Source organism: Trichechus manatus, unplaced genomic scaffold, assembly GCF_000243295.1.
Source record: "Trichechus manatus latirostris isolate Lorelei unplaced genomic scaffold, TriManLat1.0 scaffold00061, whole genome shotgun sequence".
Taxonomy (NCBI): domain Eukaryota; kingdom Metazoa; phylum Chordata; class Mammalia; order Sirenia; family Trichechidae; genus Trichechus; species Trichechus manatus.
The window spans coordinates 2,293,352-2,316,062 of record NW_004443997.1 but is presented as its reverse complement, the minus strand read 5'-3'; the positions used below and the strand labels follow the sequence as shown (position 1 = coordinate 2,316,062).

The 22,711-nt window shown below is 41.5% G+C and overlaps 1 protein-coding gene across 1 annotated transcript in view; it reads right to left on the bottom strand.

The window, feature by feature from the left end:
- SFI1 (SFI1 centrin binding protein) overlaps positions 1-22,711 on the bottom strand; it is a 124,318-nt gene that overhangs the window by 25,910 nt on the left and 75,697 nt on the right. The window contains exons 9-15 of the mRNA XM_023733708.1: positions 12,263-12,419; positions 10,354-10,515; positions 7,772-7,842; positions 6,631-6,723; positions 4,952-5,049; positions 3,394-3,460; positions 1,005-1,135 (exon numbers count right to left, since the gene is read on the bottom strand). Of these exons, the coding sequence (XP_023589476.1) occupies positions 1,005-1,135; positions 3,394-3,460; positions 4,952-5,049; positions 6,631-6,723; positions 7,772-7,842; positions 10,354-10,515; positions 12,263-12,419 (779 nt within the window). The remainder of the gene's footprint in view (positions 1-1,004; positions 1,136-3,393; positions 3,461-4,951; positions 5,050-6,630; positions 6,724-7,771; positions 7,843-10,353; positions 10,516-12,262; positions 12,420-22,711) is intronic.

The window sequence follows — 22,711 nt, the reverse complement described above, 5'->3', positions numbered from 1 at the left end:
AATCAGTCCCATTCCCTTAGTCTGGTCCTCCTCTCTTACCCAACCGCAGCCATTCATCCTCACCTAAAGCTCACGGGAAGCCTCCCAAAGATAGTTCAATGCCTCCTCCACCTGCCACCCTCAGCACTAGTTCCAAGCTCTAGAAGAACTTGTGGCTGACAGAATTAAGGACACATAGACCTAGTCTCCTGATTTGTTCTTCAGTTGTTTCTTGTGTGTCAGTCTATCTCCCCACAAAAGTGTAAAGCTCCTACAAAGCCACGAAAAATGTCTTCTCTCTCTTGATCCAGTAGAATGCACCTGGACTTTGGAATTAGAGATCTGAATTTAAATCCTGGCTCTGCCACTTACTGGTTATGTTAACCATGTGCAAGTCATTTTGAACCTATTTTCTCATCTGTAAAATGGGCTAATAATCACTATTTCAGAACTGCTGTGAGGATGAAACTACTAAATAAGATCATGATGTCATAAGGCTTTCTTGCCTCTCTGCCATCATACAATGCTCGCCACAGTGGTAGACACACAGTAAGTCATTTATAATTTCTCCAAGACATTCCACCAACATGCAATAAGGAGCTGCTATGCGCCAGTTTGCCCCTGAGGGAGGTAAAAAGATGTAGATCTGCTCCTAGCCCTTGTGACTTCAAAAAGCTAGGTCTAGCAGAACAGGAACCACATTGCAGGATGCCTCCAAGGTGATGCAGGTCCAGACACACTCATGCAGAAAGCTAATGGGGAGTTTTAATGGTGCTCACAGTGGCTTGTTATGAGGGAAGAGCAAAAGACCCAGGCTTTGTTTTGAAAGCACTTGCAACAAAGATGAACAGAAGTTTTCCCAGGGGAAATACTGGCCTCTTTCCACTAGATGAAATCAATGAGCCCACATTATTAAAAAACCAGTAAGAGCCAGGGCCTTGGGGGCTGTGAACTGAAAAGCACAGCAAATAGGCTGTGTGGTTAGCAGGTAGACTCAAGACACGGGCCCAGGGCAGACAGCATACCTGTGAAAACATACTGCTCTTGCGTTCAGGGCACTTTCCTGCTGGTGCCATCGCCAGAGTCTCCTCCATGCCTGGAAGGCAGCAGGCAGGGCTTTCTGCTGGAAATGGCCATCTGCTCTGGCCTGCAGCAGCTAGAGTAAAGCAATGAATGACCTTCATTTTTACTTTACATTTAAAAAAAAAATTACCTTCGAGGGTCACACTCTTGAAGGAGAGTTGCTTCCTACATAATCAAATTGAGAAAAAGATGCAAATCATTCATTTTAACCTGTCCGTCTGATAGGTGAAAAATAAAATAAAGGTGGAAGTGTTTCATTTTTTAAAGTATAAGTAGGGTTAAGCATCTTTTTGTATATTATTTCAGACACACGTACATATCTGAATTTTTCTTCCAGTGACTTAGGTGTTCATACCCATCATCCATTTTACTATCTGACTCTCCACATTTAACTCAGTGATATGGCCTTTTCGAACATTAAGAAATTTATCAGCCCTTTGTCATGTGTGTCACAAATATTTTTCTCACCCTGTAATACGTCTTTTGACTTTGTTGAGAGTGTCTGTCAACAGATTCTTTTAATTTTTATGCAATTATATAGAAGACTACTAGTTTACTGTTATATCAGTAGAAAACGGACAACTGACATAAGACCATACATGCTTCTATGATCAAAAACTTTGGGAGGGGGAGCATAGATGTATGTGCAGTGATTTTTAAAACATGACTGTAATTTCTTTGATTTCCTTCATCAAGAAGTGGTCTGTCCCCTCCCTTTGAATCTGGTTGGGCTAGTGACTGCTTTGACCAATAGAGTATGGCAAAAGTGACATTATCTGACCTCTGAGGCTATGTCATAAAGGGCCATACAGGTGCTGCCTTATTCACTGGAATAAGCTATGAGTCAGAATCAACTTGACAGCAAACCCATTGTTGTCGAGTAGACTCCAACTCCTAGTGGTCCTGTAGGACAGGGCAGAACTGCCCCATAGGGTTTCCAAGGCTGTAATCTTTATGGAAGCAGACTGCCACATCTTTGTCCTGTGGAGCAGCTGATGGTTTCAAACCACCCACCTTTCGGTTAGCAGCTAAGTGCTTAACCACTGTGCAACCAGGGCCCCTTTACCCTGGGTTAGTAGCACCCAAATGCCAAGATGATCCTTGGAGCAATCAATGACATTTGTTCACTCGTTCATTTATTCAAATATTAGTCAGCACCTATGACGAATGTCAGGCACTATGTTGGGCTACGGTGATGAAAGATACAGGTTGTACTCTTAAAAGAACTCACTCTCCTGGCAGCAAAGACAGGTGAGTAAACAACTATGCAATAAATACTCTGAAAAAGGTACGCATGGGGGGGTGGGCTGAAGGAGGAAGTAATACCTGAGCTCAAAGGGCAGTGAGGAATAGAGAAATGCAGGTATAGTAAGGAGGAGGAGGAGAAATAGACAACCACCAGCTCCCAAAGGAATTTGTATGCCTCTTTAAAGAATTTGGATTCTATCCTAAAACTATGGGAAGCTAGCCAAAATCTTTAGATTCATGTGTCAGATTCTAGCAGCAGATGGAAGTGGGGGTAGGGAGGGCAGCACGGAAATGTCCCATTTTGGAATTTGGTTTGAGTCTCCCTCTGTTTCACTGCCAGGGATGGTCAAAGAGTGGATGTGCAGTGCGGCACCACTTCCTGATGCAACGCCCACTCGATGGCACTACTTCAACACACATCCCCATGGAGCCTGCAGAGGGCCTCTCAACAGTCCTCAGCTTAGCACTCCAGACAGCTATTCCCATCACTGCAAACTGGCCTACAAGAGCACGTTCATGTGTCACTCTGGCGCTGAAATATAAGCCCTGTGAGAGCAGGACTTTTGTCTACTTTGCATCACAGTTACAACCTCAGGGCTTAAGCACTGTCAGAATTACAGCAGTTACTCAAATATTTCTTACATGGAATTGAACCCGTTTTTCCCAATCTGCCTTCACTAACTCATCATTCTGACCCCCATGTCCCCTCACCCACTGTGGGCACTCCTACATCTTCACTGGTCAGCACTGGGGTACGGCACTTTCGCTCTGGACTTGTCTCCATGTCTCCTGAAGGCCCAACTGGATGATGGGCTGGCTCATCTAATAATAAATGAATTTGAGTAGGGAAGTAAATGACTGGTGAGTGCTCACTACTCTCAGTGAGCACCTGCATTTTCCGAGCAGATGAAGGAGCAGGGAGTTACACAGGCTTTCTGATGTCACTACTGGAGGCTGGAAGGAGACTTCTGAGCTTTTAGAGCAGCCCTTCTTCCAAATCAAGACATCCTAGCACAGGCCTTTTTAAAGAATTTTTCCAAAGCAAATGGATCTAAGATAAGTGACTATTAAAGGATTCCATACCTGCTTGTAGCGTCTATTCCGAGTGTGCTGTAACCACAATTTGATACACTTGTGTAGCAATGTTATCCTGAAATAAAATACAGAACACCAATAAGGTATTGCCTATCCTCAACTTCAGGTTTCAGGTTCTTTATTTTTAAGGCAGGTAAACCCAGTGTAGTTACTTCGTGAGAGTTAAAAGGACCCCACAGCCTTCTTCATTTCATTCTAGGAGAAGGAAACAAGACGCTGCTTCTAACATGCAACCTCTTAGGCTCTGATCTCGGATTGTGGCATGCCTGAGAACACTAGCAACATCTGTGTAATCCTAACCAGACCACCAAGCACAGTGTCTCTGGAATTTAGGAAATACATATGAAATCTCCAAATATCCTGAATTTTCTGGCTTACGGGCCAAACTCTGTTTAGGACTACCTGGGTCTGTGACATCCTGTTCACTTTCGTGTACAGTGATACTGAGAGCAAGAGCCACATCTGGTTTTATAAGCCAGGATTTAGAATAGAGATATACCTTGATAACTCAGAACTGAATCAGTTAAATATTGCAATTCTCACTGACTCATTAAAAAAACGCTCCAGAATTGGTCCTCTAACGATGCTAATTAAGCTGATTATACTGTTAGAGGGAGGGAAATATCTGCTTTTATAGTGCTGCTAAAAAAAACACAAAACTATCTTTTAAAATAATAGGCTGTTATTTCACCTTTACATAGACTATACATACTACAAACATGTGGCTTCGTGGATAAAAAAATATATGGATCCCACTGGAATAAAAGTAGTGTAGAAGAGAGATCACTCTTTCAAGAAGTGAGGGGAACATCAGCATCCTATAATGACAAGCCATTATTACCGTTCACAGGTAAGAATGAAAACTAGGTTCCTGCACAGTCTGGGTATGGGACACAGGAGACTCACAGACTGCTTGCAGCCACCTTTTCAGGGGCTGAAGGAAAGATGAATAAGACAATAAAAGCAAACTGCAGAATCTTATGTGTGGTAAGATTCCACCTGCTGGAAAGGCAAAGCAAGGGTATATTAAACATTTCTGGCAGCAGAAATGTTACCTCTGAGGAATAAGACTAAAGGGCTGTAGGGAGGGACAAGGCAAGTTTTATTTTTCACTTTATACCTCCCTTCCCATACATTCTGATTTTTTCCCACGGACACACACTGCTTGTATTTATTTAACTGAACGGCTAACTCCACAAAACTGAGGACACGTCTGCAGCCTTCGAGGCCAAGCCATAAATGTCCACCTGGCCTGCACATTCTTTTAAAACTGACGATAAAAATACCAATGCATAAAGTCTAAGATGTGAAGAGTACTAATGCCTGAGGGCCAGACAGATACTTCAAACCACGGTGGGCAAGAACCGGCACAAATATCTTCACTCTGCTTCCCATCTGATCAGCCAAAAGGTTCACAGTAGCATCTCTGCCCCAGAAGGGCCTTTTTGAATCGGCCACAGGAATGCATGGAAGGATAAGTGATCACTCTTGGGATACACTGACTCAGAACCACAGGCATCCCTGGAAGACAGAGCTGAGTTCCTACCTGTAGTGATCCCTGGCAGCATGCAGTAAGGTGAGCTGTTCCTGTTCCTCCTTCTGCTCAAGCAGAGACTGCCAGGAGTCCCAGAACCTGCGCAGCAGCTGCAGCAAGACAGGAAGGAAATGGAAATTTACTAAGGCAAAAGGTAAAATGAGCTCTCCTAACCTATTAATTAGTTAATCCCTACTCCAATGGTCTGTAAATTTCCCCAAAGCAGGAAATTACCTCCATTTGGAGCAGCCAACACAGAGCAGGCTTGCAAAAGAATTACAGCTGAGCTAGATGGAGCTACAGGGCAAAAGGCAAAAGATGGATCTTCCTGCCTATGGAAATCTGGATGAAGAGGCTATTCCAAATCTGGGTCTCTTTTAGAAATTAAAGCCAGTCATATCGCATATTATCACCTATGAGGTAGCCTTGCCAAAAATGTTTAATGTAATCAAGCCCGTAGATCTAACTTTTCATTTATAGGAACAAAAGAATAAAGGAGAATTAAATGACATCAAGAGGAAATAATCAGACAAATCTAGAATAAGGAACATTGTATGAACTAACTGGCCAGTTCTTTCTGAGTCAAAGTCATTAAAAAAAAGCATTAGCGTGTGTGTGCTGGGGGTGGGGATGGTGGGGTAGGGAGGGATCCAAGCAAGTTCTATTTTTTATTTTATACCTTCCCTCCTATACATTCTGATTTTTCCCCCATGCACATGCACTGCTCATATTTATTTTAACTGAATGGCTAACTGTAGAAAATTGAGGACACGTTCTGCAGCCTTAAAGGCTGAGCCATAAATGTCCACCTGGCCTGCTCCTTCTCTTTAAAACTAATGCATAAAGTCTAAGATTTTAGAGACTCAACAACCAAAGTTATCAAGTGATCCTTGATTGAATCTTGGTTTGAATAAAAAACAGCTATAAAGACATTTTAGGAACAATTGTGGAAATTTGAATATAGACTAGGTATTGGAAAATATTAAATTAAATCACTGTTAATTTTGTTAGGGATGACACTATGGTTATGCAAGAAAATGTCCTTATTTTTATTTTATTTTTTTCCCCTGTAAGACATAAACAGTGTTTGCTTCTCGTCTGCCTAGGGACCAAACTCAAGGAAAATGTCCTTATTTTTAGGCTGAAATGCTGAGATGTAAAGTGTCATGATATTTGTAGTTTACCTTGAAACGATTTTGCAAAAAAAAAACAATACAGCAAATTGTTGAATCTAGGTGGTGAGTATACAGGTGTTTATTATACTAATATTTCTATTTTTCTATATGTTTGAAAATTTTCATAATTAAAAAAAACAACCAAACAAGAAACTTGACCCCATCCTCCTGCACCCAGTAGAGATAGAAGGTTCTTGCCCTCGGTAAACCAATGAAGAGAACAACCTCCTATAACGCAAGACTGAATGTGTATTTGTATCACCACATCCCTTAGGTTAGCACTGGAATTGAGGGTTTCTCAACTCTGATTCAACTATCTATTTTCCTAGCAAACAGATAAAAAATCAGATTAATCAAGGCAAAAAATAAAGAGTTTCTCTACCAGCAGGATGGATTACCGAAGAAAACAGACACTAAGACTTTGGAGTCTAAAGGTCTGGAAAAATCTCTAAGCACAAAGGCTGAAAAGAGAAGACAGCCATCAGAAGAGGCCTTAATAGAGAACACTGCCCTCACCATGGCCTCATGCTGCTGGTGCGCGAGATTCCTTCTTATCTGCTGGAGATGGGCCCAGGCCACATTGTCCTTTAGGGCTCTAAAGCAAAAGGACTGTGAAAAGAAGAAAGGACACACCGATTACTAAATTATAGCACAATACGAAGTAACAGCAGAAAAAGGAAGGCAGTAGCCCACATCAGGTTGGAGAAGCCCATTCACAGCTGCCACCATTCCTGAGAGGGTTTCTCTACTTTGGGATTCAATCTGAAACCATACCCAAGTTAGCCCACACAGTAGGCACTTCATAAGTATTTGGTGAACCAGTCACACTCTTTTGCCTTTAGCCAGGAGAGATCCCCATACCTATGAATGACACATAAGGAACTTACCAGTGGGGTCAACTTGTATGTTTATATAATAATGCAGTTTTGCTAGAGTAGAATAGAAAGAACCTTTGGGGGACAGGGCAGGATATCTGGGCCTGGCGAGAGCTCCATCAGTAAGGACTTAGGCGACCTAAGCAGGAGCACTGGTGGCAGAGCGGTTAAGAGTTTGGCTGCTAACCAAAAGGTCGGCAATTCGAATCCACCAGCCGCTCCTTGGAAACCCTATGGGGCTGTTCTACCCTGCCCTATAGGGTTACTATGAGTTGGAATTGACTCAACAACAGGTTTGGGTTTCTGTGTGTGTGACCTAAGCAAAAGCCATCTTCCCACCCCTCTGTGCTTCAGTTTTCTGAAACAGAAGTGACGGGATTGGACTGGACTGGGGTTTTCACATTGTGCTCTCTGGAGGAACTCCACAGGCTCATGAGTAAATGGACGAAGACCACCTCATATGCTGAGGGTAGGGGAGAGCAGCTGGTATAACAGGGACTGACTCCAAAGATCTTGCTTCAACCACAGCATGTCTACTTTGATTATTTTACAGACTAGGGGTTCTACCATTTAAAAGACATCCCAGGACTAGATCACCTCTGAAGCTGTCTTACAGCTCCAACCCCTCTGATCCCACACCATTACACTCTCTGATCCAAAATGCAAACAGGGACACCCACAATGAAGGGAGGGGATCACAACTGATGTGCTTCAAGGACACCAGGTGGTCCTGGTCCCCCAGCAGAGCCTGTGGGTGCTGTGAGGGCTTGCAGTGCTCTTACCAGCAGGCGGTGCCGGCAGTGCTCCTCCACCATCTTACGCTGGGCAGCTTCTTCTGCACACATCAGCACATCTGCCAGGAAGTTAAGGCCCCTAATTTCAACAAGCTTCCCACCTGCATGCAGTGTGATTCCTTAGTGACTCATCTGAAGGGTCATGGCAGCGGGTTATAATGGGCATGCCACGTAGGGTTGCCTTCCACTTCTTTCTCCTTCTGATGACTCGGGGGAGTAGTGGGCAAAGGGAAACCAGACGAGTTATCCAACAGCTGGCCTTGTCCTTCTCCCCTCTGATGTCCACTTGATCAGAGGAAAAAAATACTGGCTATGTACTGTCACCAATTTCAGTAACCATTTCAAAATCAACATATCGAAAGCTGAGCCTACCCCTCCTCCTGCATTCTGTTTTGGCATCACAATCGAATCAGTTGTTTAAGCTAAAGACACTGGCATTGTTTTCAAATCTTCGCTTCTCTCATTCCCAGCATCTAATCATTCACCAAGTCCATCTGCTCTCCTCCTAAATCTCTTATGTATCTGTCCCCTCTTCTGTTCTTCTGTTTGCCAGCCTGACACCCTGCAGTTCAACTGGTTTGGTCCAAGCCCTTGTCCATCATACAGGCTAGTAAAAGAGACTTATCACATAACTGGTTTCCCTGTGCTAGCCTCCCCCCTCTAATTCAGAATTATCTTCCTAAAGCATAAATCTGACTGCATCACTTCTCTTCTTGAAACCCCCCCGAGGCTCCTTCCCTACTACCATCAGAATCAAGTCCCAGTTCCTGACCACTGCATAGAAGGTCTCTACAGGCTGGTCCCCAGCTACTTGACCTGTGTCTGCTCCACCACCATCCGACCTCCACAATTCACTACAGACTTCCCATCATCATCCTTGAATGCTTCCCTCTCCTCTATGCCTGTATCAGTGCCATCCCTCATAACTGAAATGCCCATCCCACCTTCTCTACTGGGTGAACTTGTCATCCTCTTAAGACTTAAATTCAGCTCAAATATCAACTCCTTGGCTATATCTCCATAGTAGCTCTCAATAAAATCTTTATGATAGCACTTATCCCACCATATTGTAAAGGCCCATTTGTATGTCTATCTTCCCCGCTAGATGATAAACTACTTACTGTTAGTCTTTGAGTTTCCGCGTATCCCAGAACCTAAGCAAGAATTTAACACAAACCAAGAGTTGGATGAACAAATGAGCATGTGGATAAATATCCAAGGCAGTCTAAATCCTGGCACTGGGGCAGGTGTTGTGGATATGTGCACTGGATTCAAAGGGCTAGGTTTAAAAAATCCCAGGTCTGCCAATGACTTGCTGTGACTTTGGATTTAAAAATTACTTAGCACCCCTAAATATCTGTTTCTTCTTCTGTAAAATGGAGATAGTGACCCCTACTCCATCGGGTTGCTATGAGGATTAAGAAGATAATGCATAATGTCCACACATAGTAAAAACTCAATAAATGGTAGCTACTGTCATAGTGAAAGCAGCCCTGGTGACACTGTGGTTAAGTGCTTGGCTGCTAGCCAAAAGTGCTCAAAGCCACTCTGTGGAAGAAAGATGTGGCAGTCTGCTTCTGTAAAGATTACAGCCTGGGAAACCCTATGGGACAGTTCTACTCTGTCCTATAAGGTCGCTATGAGTCAGAATTCACACAACGGCAACAGGCTTGCTTTTTTATTGTCATAGTGATGGCGCCACCAAGGAACAGACAACTATGGCTATTTCCATTGCCTAGTGGGTAGAGAATAGGAATGAAATGATGACAGGAGGGGGAACTCAATCAGGAAGGAGCAGACAGGGTGCTAAGCAATGTTCTATTTCCTTAAGTTGGGTGGTGGGTTCATAGGTGTTTATTACTATTCTTTAAACTGTAAAATATGTTGTCATGGATTGAATTATGTCCCCCCAAACGTGTGTATCAGTTTGGCTGGGCCATGATTTCCGGTATTGTGTGATTTTCCTATGTGTTATCAATCCTGCCTCTATGATGTTAATGATGGAGGATGGGTGCCAGTTGTGTTAGTGAGGCAGGACTCAATTTGCAAGATTGGATTGTGTCCTGGGGCAATCTCTTGCGATATAAAAGACAGATGTGAGCAGTGAGACAGGGGGACCTCATACCATCAAGAAAGGAGTGCCAGGAGCAGAGCCCGTCCTTTTGACCTGGGGTCCCTGAGCTGAGAAGTTCTTAGTCCGGGGGAACATTGATGAGAAGGCCAACAGAGAGCGAAAGCCTTCCCCTGGACCTGACACCCTGAATTTGGACTTTGAGCCTACTTTACTGTAAGGAAATAAACTTCTCTTTGTTAAAACCATCCATTTGTGGTATTTCTGTTATAGCAGCATTAGATGACTAAGACAATGTTATAGGTACTTTTTTGGCTGTATATTCCCAATTAAGCAAAATTTTTTTAATTTTAAAAAAGAAGTCAACAGAGATGAGGGCTGTCTTAAATTGCTCAGAAACTATTTCCCATCTGTCACATGGCTCTTGGTTTACGCACTGATGAGCTCATGCTGTCCTGGCTGAGGCTGGTAGACAGGGCTGGGTGGCTTAAAAGGATACAGTGTTTCCAGTGAGTAAAGGCCCGCCGCAGCACCATCCTCCTGGCCAGCATCTCCACCAGGGAATGGTGGGCGTACAAGCTCTCCCTCCACTCCCAGGCCCACTGCCAATCACAGAAGTGTGTCTGGAGCACAGTGACACGGTGGAATCGTTCTGCCATTTCTGTAACAGAGAGAATAACTTAAGTACTACCCTCCCAAGGTTGGGAGATCAGCTGGAAGCATCTTTAAGACAAGCTGAACCCCACTACTGGCAGAGAGCAGGCATTCAAGACTCCCGTCACAAACAATTCTTAGATAAAAGTTTTTTAAACACTAGAAAGTCATTAGGAACCCCTTAGCTACATTTCCTCTCTCCAAGGAAAGAGAAAAGGCCTGTGTTTTCAGGGAGGGGATGCTATAAAATCTGTTAATGCAAACGGTTGAAGCTTCTACTTAGAATCTAATTAGAATTCCTGACGAGCGGGAATAGCGACCGCTGTTTTCAGACTAGACTCTGTTTTACTTTTGCCTCTTATACTTCTCTCTCCGGATAGAACCTGGGGGCTGAGTCAGTGGCATACAATTCAGTAGACATGCTGCAAAGGCTTTTTTGAACTTTCGGCCAAGTTGATCCTCTTTCTTTTAACGTGAAGCAGCTAATGGCCTGAGAAAGTAGGCTAACACCAGGAAGTGGAAGGTAATCAGTCCTGGAATTAGAATAATGTAATTCGAGGCATGCTTTATGCTGCTGCTCACCATGCTCAAAAGAAAAATGCCTTCACCTTCCAGGCTTGGGCAACCGAACGTTGGTCCCCCATCACTATCATCAAACAGACACAATCAAATGCTCATAAGAGACAGTGCTGGCATCCTAGTAGATTTCTGCAGTGAGGCTTGGGCAAAAGCCAGTGAGCCTAGCCCAATGTCTACCACAGTGCTTGACCCATTTCTGTGTAGGCGCAATAAGCCCAAGCACAAAACAGTGTACCAAGGTCACACTCTATGTATTACTACTTCTGAACTCTAATTGGGAAACTAAACCATGAAAACAGTGTCCAAAAAACCTGACATCATAAATCACATGTATTTGCATAATTAGAAACAATCCAAATATCTATTACTAGAAGAATAGTTAAGTAAATGAAGATAAGCCATCCTATAAAATATGAACAATCATTAAAAAATAACATTTATGAAGAATACTTAAAGACACAGGAAGGTGTTGATTAGTTGTGTGAAAAAAGCAAAATACAAAACTGTATGTATCATGGACTCCAGACTTCCTGGAGCCATGAAGGCTGGAAGAATCCCTGAAACTACTGCCCTGAGATAATCTTTAAACTTTAAATAAAAAATATCCCCTGAAGTCTACTCAAAACCAAACAATAGTTTAGCTTAACTAGTAAAAAATGTTTGCTGCAAGCATTATGCTCTTTTAAGAACTATCTATATGGGATCAAAGCGACAACAGCAACTTGAAAAATTAGAAAGGAACCTTAGGGGCAGTGAGTTTATGTTAATGGGGAGGAACAACTCAGAAAATGAGGGTGAGAATGGCTCACAACTAGAAGAATGTAATCAATGTCACTGAATTGTACACGTAGAAACTATTGAATTGGTGTATGTTTTGCTGAGTATATTCTCAACAACAAAATAAAATTAAAAAAAAAAACTGTATGTATCTTCATGTTAATCATAACAATCACAATACATACAGGATAATTAAAACTCAACTGAATAAAATACAAGAAAAGGCCAGAAGGAAATGAATGTGAATCAAGGATGATGTATTTTCTCCTCAATCTTCTCTTTCCAAAATGTCAAGTGTAATGTGTTATGTTTCTTTTTAATAAAGCACCACTGGCAGCAGGAGAGTGATATCTGCGACAGGCCCTCTGTCTCAGCGTCTGTCTGGCACTTCTGCTCACCATTCCTCTCTCTCTTCACTCTGCGGAGCTGCAGATATTCAAGCCAAGCCCTCAGGGAGCTCCACTTTTGCCAGCGCTGATGGTGCTTCACTGCAGAGACCACCTTGTGTCTGTCCCTCTGGACACACAGGAGCCGTTCCTGCCACCGTGACCAAGCCTGAAAGCCAGAGAAAAGACAGTGATCAAAGGAGAGGCAGGAACAAAGGTGAAGTACAGGTGGGGGACAAAGAAGAAGATAGGATGTCTCAAGTTAGGAACAAGGAAACGGCGACCCCCAAGCAGGATCATAAGCTATGGGAACTAGGGGTGAAATGATATTTAAGAAGGGTGTTCTGCTTCCAGAAAGTAATTTTTTTTCTGGGTTAAAGGAGAAAAAAAGAAACAATAAAAACTAATAAGCAGGCAAGAAGAAAGGACAATCCAAGGGGTAGCAAATTGATTCAGATTTGGGGTGGGCTGAGGGTCTGACTTTTCTTCCAAAGTGGGAGGAAACCCATTGTAAAGAGGAACTTTCTCGGGCAGATTAGTTTCAGGGACAGTATCTACAGAACCAGAGGGTCTACAAAAGGATGCCCTGAGACTACTCATAAACATGCATCCCAGGAAAGTCTTCACGTACATTCATGGGTACGCGTGACCCAGTCTGAAAATAGCTGCCTTAGACACTTGACTTCATGCCATCTTTTCATAAATCTGTAACACCTTTCCTTCCTGTCAGTTGACTAGCATTTTTCTTATTTCATCAAGAAAATAAAAGCAATGAAGAGAGAACTTCTTCTATCCAAAGTGATCTATAGATTCAGTGCAATCCCAATCAAAATTCTAACAGCCTTCTTACAGAAATGTAAAAAACAGTCCTCAACTTTATATGGAATAGCAACAGGCCTTGAATAGCTAAAACAATGTTGAAAGAGAAGAACAAAGTAGGAGGGCTCACATTTCTTGATTTTAAAACATACTTCACAGCTACAGTAATCATTAACAACCTGGTACTGGTATAACACCAGACACACAGACCAACAGAATAGAATTGAGAGCCCAGAAATAAACCTACACATCTATGGTCAACTGATTTTTGACAAGGATGCTAAGTCCATTCGATAGGGAGAGAAGAATCTGTTCAAGAAACCGTGTTGAGAAAACTGGATTTTCATATGCAGAAAAATGAAACAGGACCATGGATCACACCATATACAAAAACAAATTCGAAATGGATTAAGGACCTAAATGTACAAACTAAAACCATAAAATTCTCAGAAGAACAAGCAGAGGCAATGATGTCAGGCCTAGCTTTCAACAATGGATTATCTAATAACAAAAGCACAGACAGCAAAAGACAAAATAAATAAATGGGACCTTATAAAGACTTTATCAAAAGACTTTATCAACTGAGGTAGAAAATTTGAACAGACCCGTAACAAAGACACTGAAGGGGTCATAGGAAAAATCCCAACAAAAAAGCCCTGACGCAGACGGCTTCACTGGAGAATTCTACCAAACATTCAGAGAAGAATTGACACCAATTCTACTCTAACTATTCCAGAACACAGAAAAGCTCCAAATTCATTCTATGAAGCCAGGATAACCCTGATACCAAAGCCAGGCAAAGACATCACTAAAAAAGAAAACTACAGACCAATATCTGTCATGAATATAGATGAAAAATTCTCAAGAAAACCTTAGCCAATAGAATCCAATAGCATATCAAAAAAATAATGCATTACAACCAAGTGGGACTCATACCAGGCAGGCAATGATGATTCAACATTAGAAAATCAATCAATGTATTCCACTACATAAATAAAACAAAGGAAAAGAATGACATAATCATCTCAATCAATGCAGAAAAGGCATTTGATAAAGTCCAACACTCATTCCTGATAAAAAACTCTCAGCAAAATAGGAAAAGAAGGGAAATTTCTCAACATAATAAAGGGAATTTATAGAAAACCAACAGCCAACATTATCCTCAATTGAGAAGAGCCTAAAAGCATTCCCCCTGAGAATGGGAATCATACAAGGATGCCCTGTATCATCACTCTTACTCAACATTGTACTGAAAGTCCTAGAGAGAGCAATAAGGCAAGAAAAGGAAATAAAGGGCATCCAAACTGGTAAGGAAGAAGCAAAACTATCCCTATTAGCAGATGATATAAATGATCCTATAAGTAGAAAAAAAGAAAGAAGAATTGATGCCTTTGAATTATGGTGCTGGCGAAGAATACTGAATATGCCATGGACTGGCAAAAGAATGAACAAATCCATCTTGGAAGAAGTACAGTCAGAATGTTCCTTAGAAGCAAGGATGGCAAGATCTCATCTCACATATTCTGGACATGTTATCATGAGGGATCAGTTCCTGGAGAAGGACATGGTGCTTGGTAAAGCAGAGGGTCAGTGAAAAAGAGGAAGACCCTTAACAAGATGGATTGACACAGTGGCTGCAACAGTGGGCTCAAGCCTAACAATGATTGTGAGGATGGTGCAGGACCGGGTAGTGTTTCATTCTGTTGTACACAGGGTCTCTATGAGTTAGAAGCAACTTGACAGCATCTAACAACAATGACATACATACATAGAAAATCCTAAAATTTCCACAACAAAGCTACTAGAACTAATAGAAGGATTCAGCAAAGTGGCAGGATACAAGATCAACATACAAAAATCAGTTGGATTCCTCTACTTCAACAAAGAAAACTTTGAAAATGAAATGAGGAAAACAATACCATTTACAATAGCCCCTTGTCATGGATTGAATTGTGTCCCCCCAAAATATCTGTCAACTTGGCTGGGCCATGATTCCCTGTATTGTGTTACTGTGTACCATTCTGTAATCTGATGCGATTTCCTTATGTGTTGTAAATTCATTCACTATGATCTAATAAGATGGACTAGCGGCAGTTATACTGATGAGGTATATTAGATTGGATGGTGTCTTAAGCCAATCTCTTTTGAGATATGAAAGAGAGAAGCGAGCAGAGACACATGGGAACCTGATACCACCAAGAAAGCAGTGCCGGGAGCAGAGTGCGTCCTTTGGACCTGAGGTTCCTGCGCAGAGAAGCTCCCAGACCAAGGGAAGATTGAAGATGCGGACCTTCCTCCAGAGCCAATAAAGAAAGTGTTCCCTTGGAGCTGACGCTCTGAATTTGAACTTGTAGCCTACTGGACCGTGAGAGAATAAACTTTGTTAAAGCCATCCACTTGTGGTATCTCTGTTACAGCAGTACTAGATGACTAAGACGCCCCCTAAAAGATAAAATACTTAAGAATAAATCTAACCAGGAACGTAAATGACTTATACAAAAAAAAAAAACCTACAAAACACTACTGCAAGAAACCAAAAGAGACCTATATAACTGGAAAAACATACCATGCTCTTGGATAGGAAGACTTAACATTGTGAAAATATCAATACTACCCAAAGTGATATAACGATATAATGCAATCCCAATCCAAACAAGATGGGAAAACTAATCACTAGCTTTACATGGAAGGGAGAGAGGCCCCAAATAAGTAAAGCATTATTAAAGAAGAACAAAGTAGGAGCCCTCACACTACCAAATCTTAGAACCTACTTATACAGCCATGGTAGTCAAAACAGGCTGGTACTGGTATAATAACAGATACATAGACCAAAGGAAAAGAATTGTGAACCCAGATATAAATCCATCCACCTACGAACAGTTATCTTTGACAAATGGTGCTGGCAAAACTGGATATCTATCTGTAGAAAAGTGAAACAGGATCCATATCTCACACCACACACAAAAACTAACTCTAAATGGATCAAAGACCTAAATATAAAACCTAAATTATAAAGATCATGGGGGAAAAAATAGGGACAACACTAGGGGCCCTAATATATGGCATAAACAGAATACCACACATAACTAAAAATGTACACACAGCAGAAAATGAAAAAGATAAATGGGATCTCCTAAAAATTAAACATTTATGCTCAATGAAATACTTTTCCAAGCAAGGGAGAATGAAGAAAACTAAAGATACAAGGGAAAGATTAGTCCAAAGGACTAATGGACCACAACTACCACAGCCTCCACCAGACTGACTCCAGTACAACCAGATGGTGCCTGGCTACCATCACTAACTGCTCTGACAGGGATCACAATAGAGGGTCACAGACACAGCTGGAGAAAAATGTAGAACAAAATTCTAACTCACAAAAAAAGACCAGACTTGCTGGCCTGACAGAGACTGGAGAAACCCTGAGAGTATGGCCCCTGGATACCCTTTTAGCTCAGTAATAAAGTCACTCCGGAGGTTCACCTTTCATCCAAAGATTAGACAGGCCCATAAAACAAAACAAGACTAAAGAGGCACACCACCCCAGGGGCAAGGACTAGAAGACAGAAGGGGATAAGAAAGCTGTTAACAGGGAACCCAAGGTCTAGAAGGGAGAGCGTCGACACGTCGTGAGGTTGCTAACCAACGTCATAAAATAATACGTGTACTGTTTAATGAGAAGCTAGTTTGTTCTGTAAACCTTCATCTAAAGTACAATTAAAAAAAAAAAAAGACTTCTCTAAAAGAGTGAAAAGAGAACCTACAGATGGGGAAAAAATTTTGGCTACGACATATCCAACAACGGTCTAATCTCTAAAATTTAAAGAAAACTTCAACAACAACAAAAGACAAACAATCCAATTAAAAAATGGGCAAAGGATATGAAGGGACACTTCACCAAAGAAGACATTCAGGTGGGCAACAAACATTTGAAGAAATGCTCACAATCATCAGCAATTAGAGATGCAAATCAAAACTACAGTAATATACCATCTCACCCCAACATTACCGGCACTAATCAAAAAAACAGAATAACAAATGTTGGTGAGGATGCAGGGAGGCTGGAACTCATACACTGTTGGTGGGAATGTAAAATGGTACAACCACTTTGGAAAATGGTATGGCACTTCCTCAAAAAGCTAGAAACAGAAATACCATTATGATCCAGCAATCCCATACCTAGGTACATACCCTAAAGAAATAAGAGCCGTGACATGAATAGACATATGCGCACCCATGTTCACTGCAGCATTAGTCACAATAGCGAAAGGGTAGAAACAATCTAAGTGCCAATCAAAAGATGAATGGATTAACAAACTGTGGTACAAAGAAATAATATGCAATGATAAAGAATAATGACAAATCCATGAAACATTTCACAACATGGATGACTCTGGAGGACGTTATGCTGAGTGAAATAAGTCAATCACAAAAGGACAAATATTATAAGAGATCACTATTATAAAGTAATAATAAAAGGTTCACACACAGAGGGAGAAAAAAATTCTTTGATAGTTACCAGGGATGGGAGGGGGAGGAAGTGGAAACTACCAAATAGATAGCAGACATGTGTTAAGACTGGTGAAGGGAATGGCAATACACAATATGGGAGAAGTCAGCAAAACACGACCAAGGCAAGAGAGGACACTGAGAGGAATGCAAGAATAAAGGGGAACTATGGTAACTACTATAGCATAGAAAATCCTGCAACAATAGTATTAATAACCAATAATTTACGAATGGATACATAGATAGACATGCCAAGAGGTGTGGCAGGGTGTAAGGGAGCACACCCACTGGCAGATACAAGTTTGGTGGTGGATATGTCTAAATACATGACTTTAGGTACTCCTCGTATTTTTAATATAGACAATAGATAGAGCACACAAGTGGCACCATCAGCGAAATCTCTTAACATAGTCAAACACCTCACGGGATGAAGTTTCTAGGCTCGAAGGCAAAGGACCACAGACTGGAAGGACATGTACATCAATTGGCACAACACAGTTCACAAGGACAATGTCCTACATCCTACTTTGCTGAGTAGCAACTGGGGTCTTCAAAAGCTTGCAAGTGGCCATTTAAGATACAACGATTGGTCTCTTCCCTTATAGAGCAAAGGAGAGTGAAAAAAAACAAAGATTCAAAAGAATAATTAGTCCAAAGGGCTAATGGGCCACATGAACCACAGCAAACATGACCCAAGATCAAACTAGATGGTACCCAACTACCACTACACCAAGAGCTATGACTGGGATCACAACAGGGGGTCGAGGACAGAACAGGAGAAAAACGGACAACAAAAAATCAAATTCACAAAAAAGACCACACTTACTGGTCTGACAGAGACTTGAGGAAACCCCAAAACTGGCCCTAAGATACCCTCCTGACCTGGGACTGAAGCCACTCCTGGAGACTACCTTCCAGCCAAACAACAGGCAAATCTATAAAATAAACAACATCCAAGAGAAACATGCTCCTTAGAACAATCAGTTATATGAGATCGAAAGGGCTGTATTTGCCCAGAAGCAAAGATGAGAAGGCAGAAAGGGGTAGCAAATCAGGACGAAAGGAAACGGGGAACCCAGGGCAGAAATGGGAAGAGTGCTGACACATTGTGGGAAATGAAGCCAGGGCCAGGAAAACACTTTATGTAAAAACTATTGAAAAGGAAGCTAATTTGCTCTGTAAACTTTCACCTAATGTGCAATTAAAAAAAAAAAAAAAAACTTTACCAAAAAACTGAAAAGACAAGCAACCAACTGGGATAATATCTTCCGAAACCATATATCCAACAAGAATCTAATAACAAAAACCATATATAAAACATTGATAACTTAACAACAAAAAGACAAATAACTCAATCATAAAATGGGCAAAGGACATGAATAGATATCTCACTAAAGAGGACATTCAAATGGCCACCAAACACATGAAAAGATGCTCACCGTCAACAGCCATCAGAAAGATGCAAATCAAAACCACAATGAGATACCAATTCATTCTCAGTAGGATGGCTAAGGTTAACAAAAAAATTACATATTTTGGCAGGAATGTGGGGAAAGTGGAACTCTCATTCCTTGCTGGTGGAAATGCAAAATGGTACAACCATTGTGGAAAACAGTGTGGCAGTTCCTAAAAAAACTAAAAATAGAACTACCATTAAAAAAAAAAACAACAAAAAAACAACCAACCCTGTTTGTTGCCACTGAGTCGACTCTGACTCATAGCCACCCTACAGGACTGTGTAGAACTGCTCCATAGGGTTTCCAAGGAGCGGCTGGTAGATTTGAACTGCCAACCTTTTGGTTAGCAGCTGAGCTTTTAATCACTGTGCCACAAGGGCTCCAATACGACCCAACAATTCCACTGAGAATATACCCAAAAGACCTGAAAGCAGAGACTCAAAAAGAGACTTGTAGATCAGTATTCACTGCATTACTATTCACAACAGCCAAAAGGTGGAAACAACCTAAACGTCCATCAACAGATAATAGGATAAACAAAACGTGGCAAATACATATTAACGGAATACTACTCAGCCAGTAGGAGAAATGAAGTCTTGATACATGCTATAGCATGCATGGAGCTCGAAGACATTATGCTGAGCAAAACAGCCAATCATAAAGGACAAATACTGTATGACCTCACTTATATAAAAAGACAAGAAAAGGCAAATGTACAGAGATCAAAGTTTATTAGTGGTTACCAAGGGCAGGAGGGAGGGGTAAAGGGGGGTTAACAGTGATGGAAATATTGCACAGATTAAGGGCAGGGCTGTACAGAAGATTATTATAATTGCTGTCAATAAGCTATATACCTGTAAAAAACTAAATGGGAAAAAGTTGTGATAGATATATTTACAATGACAAAAAGAAAAAAAAAATAGCAGCTACTGAGGTTGCTTATATCCAATCAAACACCTCATGGGATTTGGTTCCTTGGTTTGGAGGTTTAGGGTCATAGTTTCAGGGGATATCCCAATTAATTGGCCTAATAATGTGTTTAGTGCTTCTGTTCTACCTCCTAGTTCGTTGTGTAGTACCTGCGGTCTTAAAAGCTTGAAAGTGGCTATCCAAGGCACAACAATTGGTCTGTATTCACCTGGAGCAACAGAGGAAGAAGGAGAGTTAGGAATAGGAGGAGGATAAGGAATGTGTGGCTAATTGCCTCCATGAACAACTGCCTCCTTTGCCATGAGACCAGAATAACTGGGTGGTGCCTGGCTACCTTTACTCAACATTTCGATCAAAGATTCCATACAGGAATCTTCATAAAAGGGGGAAAATGCAGAACAGAATTTCAAATTCTAATGGACTAGAGACTTCTGGAGCCATGGGATAGATGAACCCCTGAAACTACTGCCCTGAGATAATCTTTAAACCTTAAAGCAAAAATATCCCCTGAAGTCTTCTTAAAACTAAATAATAGTTTAGCGTAAACAGTAAAAAAAGATCTGCCTTGAAAGAAAATGTTATACATTCTACTTTGGTGAGTAGCATCTAGGGTCTTAAAAGCTTGTAAGAGATCATTTAAGATACTCCACTGGTCTTACCTCATCTGGAGCAAGGGAGAACGAAGAAAACCAAAGACAGAAGGGAAAGATTAATCCAAATGACTGATGGACCACAAGTACTACAGCCTACAGCAAACTGGGTCCAGCACAACTAGATGGCGCCAGGCTACCACCACCAACTGCTCTGACAGGGATCACAATAGAGGGTCCCAGACACAGCTGGAGAAAAATGTAGAACAAAATTCTGACTAACACACACTCACACAAAGACCAGGCTTACTAGTCTGAGAGACTGGAGAAATCCTCAGAGTATGGCCCCTGGACACCCTTTTAGCTCAGTAATGAAGTCACTCCTGAGGTTCACCCTTCAGCCAAAGATTAGACAGGCCCATAAAACAAAACGAGACTAAAGGGGCACACCAACCCAGGAGCAAGGACTAGAAGGCAGGAGGGGACAAGAAAGCTGTTAACAGGGAACCCAAGGTCGAGAAGGGGAGAGTGTTGACGTGTCATAGGGTTGGCAACCAATGTCACAAAACAATATGTGTACTAATTGTTTAATGAGAAGCTAGTTTGTCTGTAAACGTTTATCTAAAATACAGTTTAAGGCAAAAAAAAAAGTCTGCCTTGAGCATTATGCTCTTTTAAGAACTATCTACATGGGATCAAACTGACAACAGCAACTCGAAAGATTAGATAGGAACCTTAGAGGGCAGTGAGTTTATGTTAACGGGGGAGGAACAACTTAGAAAAGGAGGGTGAAAATGGTTGTATATCTTGAAGAATGTAATCAATGTCACTAAATTGTACACATAGAAACTGTTGAATTGGTGTATATTTTGCTAAGCATATTCTCAACAACAAAATATTTTTTTTAAAAGTATATAATGAAGTAAATTCCCTCCTCCTCTCTATAAAACCAAACTAAACCCATTGCCACTGAGTCAATTCTGACACATAGCAACCATATAGGACAGAGCAGAACGGCCCCAAGGGTTTCTAAGGCTGTAATATTTATGGAAGCTGACTGCCACATCCTTTTACCATGGGGTGGCTGGTGGGTTAGAACCTGCAGGGTCCTGCGATCTAGCTCTGTTATTTCATGACCTCATCCTTCCTACTCTCCTGTCATGCTCGCCAATATATAACAGGATATATCAACTTCATGGACGGAAAGACTCAATATCGTAAACATGACAATTCCTCTAACCTAATGGATAAAGTTAGTGTTATTATAACAAAAATTTTAGTGGGTTTTGTTGTGGAACATGACAGGCTGATCCTCAAAATAAGCAAGCATAAAGAAAAACAGCCGAGACAGTTTTTAAAAAGAACAAGAATAAAGAAACCTGGCCTTACCATAAAGAGCCCTGGTGGGACGGTGGTTAAAGTGCTTGGCTGCTAACCGAAAGGTCAACAGTTTAAACCCACCAGTTCCTATGGGAGAAAGGTGTGGCAGTCTGCTTCCGTAAGGTTTTAGAGTTTTGGAAACCCTGTAGGGCAGTTCTATTCTGTCTTACATGGTTGCTATGAGTTGGAATCAATTTGACAATAGTGGGTTTGGTTTGGGTTTTGGGCCTTACCATATATAAAGATTTAAGAGACATAGTACGATTAGTAATAAATGAATAAGAAGATCGAAGAAGAATTGATGCCACTGAATTATGATGCTGGCGAAGAATATAGACTATACCATGGAATGCCAGAAGAATGAATAAATCTGTCTTGAAAGAAGTACAGCCAGAATGCTCCTTAGAAGTAAGGATGGCTAGATTTCATCTCATGTACTTTGGACGTGTTATCAGGAGGGACCAGTCCCTGAAGGACATCATGTTTGGTAAAACAGAGGGTCAGCGAAAAAGAGGAAGACCCTCAATAAGACGGACTGGCAGTTGCTGCAATGATGGGCTCAAGCATAGTAACGATTGTGAAGCTTGCGCAGGGCCAGGAAGTGTTTTGTTCTGTTGTACACAGGGCCTCTATGAGTCAGAACCAACTCGATGGCACTTAACAACAACAAGTAATAAACAGCTAGCACTTACCAAGCATTTCCATATTCAAGCACTGTTCTATGCATATTATAGGTATCATTACACTTCATCCTCACAGCAATCCTATGAGGCAGT